The 6818-nt window shown below is 33.9% G+C and overlaps 2 protein-coding genes across 2 annotated transcripts; one reads left to right on the forward strand and one right to left on the reverse strand.

The window, feature by feature from the left end:
- Nucleotides 1-512: 512 nt before the first annotated feature.
- Nucleotides 513-2422, reverse strand: LOC143258013 (neurotrophin 1-like). Its single transcript, XM_076517054.1, has 4 exons — nucleotides 2305-2422; nucleotides 1671-2035; nucleotides 1253-1495; nucleotides 513-871 (listed from the first exon to the last, which is right to left on the reverse strand). The coding sequence occupies exons 1-4, from the start codon at nucleotides 2314-2316 to the stop codon at nucleotides 688-690; spliced, it is 804 nt and encodes a 267-aa protein (XP_076373169.1). The 5' UTR covers nucleotides 2317-2422; the 3' UTR covers nucleotides 513-687.
- Nucleotides 2423-2505: 83 nt separating this feature from the next.
- Nucleotides 2506-6593, forward strand: LOC143258014 (uncharacterized). Its single transcript, XM_076517056.1, has 5 exons — nucleotides 2506-2687; nucleotides 3311-3546; nucleotides 3993-4177; nucleotides 5293-5419; nucleotides 6103-6593. Exons 1-5 carry the CDS (start codon nucleotides 2670-2672, stop codon nucleotides 6272-6274), a joined length of 738 nt encoding a protein of 245 aa, XP_076373171.1. The 5' UTR covers nucleotides 2506-2669; the 3' UTR covers nucleotides 6275-6593.
- The last annotated feature ends 225 nt before the right edge of the window (nucleotides 6594-6818 follow it).

A 6818-nucleotide genomic window follows, 5' to 3' on the forward strand; every position in this document is an offset into this window, starting at 1 on the left:
GTATAAAGTCTATCGGCTCTGTGACGTAACAAGAAACGTTCTGTATCTCAAAGAAAAAATGTGTAATATTACAATGTACGTTTGATAATTATATAATCAATGAGAAATGTTGCAGATTTCAGGTAAAGCGAATATCATGTCAAGTTTAATATTTAAAAAAAGTTTTTGAATAACATAATAAATTCCTAAATATGTTTTAAAAGTATTATAATTCTGTAATTCTGAAAAGTTGGATAGAGTTTTAAATACTACAAATGTTTCACTATATCGCATGTGGTAAAATAAAAACGTACGTGAGAAAGAAGTGTACACACATGTTATCTTATTATTATAAACTCAGTAACCGTTTTATTTTTAGGAGATTTTTATCCCTTTAATTTGTTGTTTCAAATAGGCAGTTTCAATAAAACACACCACCAAAAAAATTTCCTTATATAATTATATTTTATTAATAGTTTTAATACAGAAAACGGTAACAATACGACGTGAAACAAAATCACACACACGCGTGGTCAATATAGCATTAAAACGTATTGTACATTTGGGAGTGGGGTAAACATATCAAAATATATACAAACATTATCCATTAGTAACGTCAGCTAAGCCCAAAAAAAACTAACATAGAAATGTACTGAAAAAAAAAACAATATTTTTTTCCGTTTTATTGTAAACTGCTCATTTCTAGTTTTAGTGATCAATTACGTATGCTCCAACAAGGCATGCGCAGGAGGCTGGCAGACGGAAGGATTCAATCTTGAAGGGATAGTAATGATCGTACGGATCGAAAACGAGGAAACGATGATATATGTTTTTCTGGACACAGGTTGACTGATAACAATGAGGAACAACTGGACAGGGAGTGTTTGGCTTCCTATGTATTGAAAAAATAATATTTTAAATTATAATTAAATATTTTTTAAATATTAAGAAAAATGTAAAAATATTATTTGAAATGGCTTCTTAGAACATTATTTTTTATTTTTTCAATGATTAAACTTCACAAGCCATCTGTTATATATTTGCTAATAATTTTCAACTTGTGCTTGAAAGACGTAAGGTGGTGTTTAAACTGGTAAAATCATTAGGTTGAGCCGATGACAGATAACATGAAAATATAAACAGAACAATCATGTTGAAGTTCAGGCAAATAAATATAATTAATTGTAGGTATCAAGTTATTATGCGCGTATGTGTGATCTTAATAAGAAAGTGTTAAATTAGCAGCTTTTCATGTTTAAAATTATGAACTTACGTGCACGTTTCAATTCGAGCAGTTTGGGTATACTTTTTAACATTGACTATGATACGCCATTTGCCGTCGGTGTTTTTGGCTCGTAGAGGGCGCGCATATACAGTGTTGGACGGACACAAATAAGTTTCTTCTGGCAGGGTCTCTAGACGATCTACGGAATCAGCTGTCGACTGGGCAGCCACATCTGCGTACAGTGGAATGAAGTCATAGTGGTGGTCGTGGATGGCTGCTTTGATTTCGTAGCTACGAATTTATGAGAAAAAGTTATTTTTGTTAAAGCCAAGTCAACTAGAGGGCTAAAAAGACATAATACACGCCTTCGAACACGTAATGAAAGATATAAATTTAAATCTGCGAATCGTGATTCAACCTTAAATTAAAATAAAAATATTGTTTTAAAAATTACAAATTATCTTACGCTGGATAATCTTTGTCTTCGAGGCAGTACGTTGCCGCTTCATCCGAGGCACAGGATGGGACCTCCAAATATCCGTCGTGAGCCGCGGGTTGATACCCGTCGTAAGCTGCGGGTTGATACCCCGCTTGTCCATAATCACCGTAATCACCATATGCTGGTGAATAGCCGTACAACTGTTGATGGACTCCATATGCTGGTAAATATCCGTACGACTGTTTATGGCCTACGTATGCTGGACTCTCTTCATAGTGGACATACTTTTGGCGGACCGGTTGGTGTTTCTGAACATAAACGATACTGTGTCCACCCGCATCCCCATAACCGATTGGATCGGCAACTACAGCATATAAGATAACTAGAACTACCTACAGAACAGAAAGAAGAAAATCGAACGTTTGTTGATGATACATTAATATACTTAGATAACAATTTACTTACGAGAAATCAACAACAACTAGATACCCAGTACTAGAATAAGGAAGCGCGTTATGCTAAAATAATAATAATATAGAAATTGATTTATCAATGAAAAGAACAAAAACACCATCCGTCCGTGTTTGTTTTTGTGTGTTTTTAATGTGTTATGTTTATACATAGTTAACAACAACATGTATATCTAACTTTCTATACTCACTGCAATACGCATGGCTGAATCTGGTTACCGAATCTTACGTTCAGCTGCGATCTCAAAACAGACGTCCACCCAATTCGAAATCTTTTATAGCCTAGCTTGTCACACACCCCTCCCCTACACCTCTTTCTTTATTTCCCTCTTTCCACAGTACAAGGATGTCTGTTGCACTTTCGTGAGTCTTAATTTTGTGGCTCGCTCGAGGATGTAGGTCAGTATAATCTGGTCCTGATACGATGTCCTGGACCCCGCCCAGTGATGAGACCATCCTTCTTCTTTCTGTATCTCAAGAGACACGAGCGCAGGTATAAATAAACGTGGTGCACAACGTCCGCGTCTGTAGCCATTGTTGAAATTCAAGATTCAACATGGAGAATCAGTTTAAGGTACGTAATAACTCGTAGTCATGTGCTTCTCAAAAGTGCTAACACCAATTCTTGACCTACGCTGTTTTTCGTTTTTTTTTAACACGCTGCATCACGTAAAAAAGTTTGATTCATTGTTACTTTCGCGCTGGCTTAATTGTTTGAGTGTTGTTGAAAATTAAACCTGTTAAGTCAGGTACTTCTCTCGTTTTTAACTTACATTCATTTATAAGAACCGTAATATATTGTAGAATATATTTCCTGTAGTTCGTCCTACTCTGTGCCTCAGTACTGTTGAAAAATAAACCTGTTAGTTAAGAAAGGTACTTCTCTGTTTTAACTTACGTTCATTTATAAGAATCGTAATATATTGTAGAATATATTTCCTGTAGTTCGTCCTACTCTGTGCCTCAGTACTGTTGAAAAATAAACCTGTTAGTTAAGAAAGGTACTTCTCTGTTTTTAACTTACGTTCATTTATAAGAATCGTAATATATTGTAGAATATATTTCCTGTAGTTCGTCCTACTCTGTGCCTCAGTACTGTTGAAAAATAAACCTGTTAGTTAAGAAAGGTACTTCTCTGTTTTTAACTTACGTTCATTTATAAGAATCGTAATATATTGTAGAATATATTTCCTGTAGTTCGTCCTACTCTGTGTCTCAGTGATAGCCTTAACTGAAGGGCTGGGAGATGGTTATTATTCGGGAGCCTTATTACCTGTACCTCATCTTTCGCTCTACCCTTCAGATCAAGCTCAGTACGGATATGGTAATCAAGAGCATGGATACGGATATGAAAAATGTGATCCCACTCAGCCCCCACCTTGTGCTGCTAATAGTAGCTTACCCTTTTGTGTTGAAGATCCATACTATCCGCAGTAAGTATTAACTGGGTAACAATATCTTAGTATGTTTCAATTGGGTAACAATATCTTAGTACATTTTAAATGGGTAACAGTATCTTAGTATGTTTTAACTGGGTAACAGTATCTTAGTATGTTTTAAATGGGTAACAATATCTTAGTATGTTTAAACTGGGTAATAATATCTTAGTATGTTTTAACTTTTTTTTGTCACTCAAAACTGTTTTATTACTCGGTTTTATTAAACCTGACCAAAACAAGACAAAATATCATACGTACAAAACATCCGTCACTATGAAGCGTGAAATTTTCACAAAATTTTCTCTATTCATTAGTTGTCACTGTTTTTCAATGCGTGTTTTTTTAAATAATGAATAACAGTTTCACGATTATAGTGTTTGAACTACACAAGGCAGCGTACAAAAATTACCTTACAAGTTGCATTTATTTCCGGAAACTAGTTATGAAATCAAAGATGCCATCGCTGCCGATCCGTACAAGTTTCAAAGGAAATACTCAGACATTCCGGGTCAATCCGCTGATGATCTGGTAGATGGCGTGACAAAGGATCAGGAGTCTGCTTTTGATTACAGTTACTACACCGGAGCTGGAACATACGACAAAACACACTGGGAAGGGCCAGAAGGTAGTAATTATATTACATTTTTGCTATATGGATTATGAGGGCCGGTATTGGTGCGTTGTTACAGTTCAAGTATAATCAGTGGTGACCTCTAGAAAAGCAGGAATGCACATTAATATTTTCGGTAAAATTCACATTTTCGTAATTTTTTTATTTCGGTTTTTAAATAATAGGTGCGGTTTATAATGCTTCATAGAATATTTATTATATTATTACTAATGCCTTGGTATTACGTGTTAAGTATATCGTAATACAGAGTAATTTATAGAGTTTATTAATTATTTTTCCCCAGCGTCGTGACTAGAAAAAAATCAAGACTAAAATTTCTAAATGAGGGTGACTAACGCCCGGTATCCCGCCCCCGGTTGTGCTTGTTATGTATTATATTATGTTATTAAAATATTGTTATAATTTGCTCTTACCAACCAACTACAGTGTAGAAAGTACAATTAAACAACTTCTGATTATGAAAGTAGGAATAAAAACCTAATTTATAAATTCATGAAGCTAATTATACATTCAAACAACGAGAACTATATAGTTTCATTAATCACTACATAAGGACAACAAAGAATACTTTCATAACCTCCATCTTTGAAGAAAACATTTCACCTTCTAAGTGTTTTTTCCGCTTCCACAAAGCTTCAGTAGGACTGCAGATAAACAAACTATTCAGGGGTTTCGAAAACATTTAACTTTTACATCAAAACGTATCAAAAAACAGAAAACGCCCACTAGCGATTTCTAACAAAACTTCTGAGAAGCTCTATGATAAAAAAAATCCAACAAAGTTTAATTATAAAATTGTATTTAAATCAGAAAACTGTTATACGGTATAAAATTACACTTTTTAAAAATTATTATTTTATCATTTTATTCAGAAAATAACGAGTAAAGTAATTATGAAAAATAAAAAATACATCACTTTAATACATATAACATTTTTTGAAGATTTAAAGTGTTTTATGTGTTAACTGGAAGATGATTTAAAAACGGTAGAAAATAATTAAAGTAACATTTTCAGATATAGATATTATTGTCAGAAATTATATAAGTGGCAAAGAAGAAAAATAAGATCACTGAAGCATGTTTCTTATTCCAATAAATTACAATCCTAGGATACATCTGTCCATCTCAAGTGCTGTACGCTCAGCCTAAAAGAGCAGTAAACACTGAAGGAAAATGGAGAGTAATTGTTAATGCTGTTCATTATTACACCCAAACAGCAAGAGTAGAAGCCTGCTTGTAAGTACTATCATGCTTTCTATTTAGTTTATTTATTAACGCTATTCATTATTACACCCAAACACCAAGAGTAGAAGTCTGCCTTTAAGTACAGTCATGCTTTCTATTTAGTTTATTTATTAACGCTGTTCATTATAATGCCAAAGTCAGTCTAGTTAACGGCACAAAACGCAGATATATTTTGATATTGTTTTTGTGCTAAAGATCTATCTGTGAAATTCTGAAGTCAGTCTAGTTCAGGCTCTGACTAATCGGAGTACAAGGTGATGTTCATATGAAGGAAAATACTTTAACCCACCACACAGTGTGTAAATTACATTCGTATAACCGTCACAACCTTCTAAAGAAAAGGTTTTTCTTTCAGTATCCTTGTATAAGAACTGTTATAAAATCATTAGGGTAGTGCAATAAGAAACGTCGAGAACTCTGACATCAAATTTACAATATCATGATGAATGACACTCCGCGCGAAGGTCATGCCTTCTACACTTTGATCCACCCCTCACCTGAACTTATAGAAACGTATCTAAAAAGCGTAGCTATTGAATGGAAAATAACAGAAAGAAAGAGAGAAACAAATAAAGAAAAGTTTTAAGTGTTTAAAGATTTTAAAGACAAGTATGTAACTAATAAACCAAAACTGCAGAATTTTATATTGTGTTTCATTAATTTATGTATTTCAGATTTCCCAACGCTGGATGTCGACTCCTGGCCCCGTGTTACAAATCCAAGTGTACTCAGAAGTACGTTTACCATCGACTCTTGTCCTGGGACCCGTGCGACGCCTACAGGGGTCTTTTCATCGACACTTACCGGTTTCCGTCAGCATGCTCGTGTCACATTCCAGGTCACTAGCTGATGCACACACAATCATGACATCGATAAATACGACATATTAAACGTATTCGAAGTACATTTGAGGAAGGGGGAATAAAAAATGTTAGAAGAGCAAATAAATTATGAGTTCTACAAACTGATAGTAAATAGATGGATAACTGTTAGCACAAGAACTATGGTCAGACAGCAGCCCATCAGACTTTTATATTCATGGCTAATGGTAATAAGTAAGAATATATATATATATATATATGTTCACACATAATATTTCTTTTTCCACTAACACTAAACTTTGTGACATGTCGGTGTGTGTGAGAGAATGGTATATGTATTTTGCGTGGTCATTCAATAAATAAAAATTTATAAAACAAATGAATTTATGTCATACTTATTTAAGCTTCTCTTTATTATGAATAATGATATGAAATGAATTCCCTTTCATAATAGTTGATGTACTATTAAAACACCTCTGAGTGGCTCAGTATTGAGCTTATTACGCTAAAGTTTGAGGTTATATCTTGATACTTAAAGAAAACAATGAAACAAACAGAAATTCTAATGA

This window comes from Tachypleus tridentatus, chromosome 7, assembly GCF_004210375.1.
Source record: "Tachypleus tridentatus isolate NWPU-2018 chromosome 7, ASM421037v1, whole genome shotgun sequence".
Classification (NCBI taxonomy): Eukaryota; Metazoa; Arthropoda; class Merostomata; order Xiphosura; family Limulidae; genus Tachypleus; species Tachypleus tridentatus.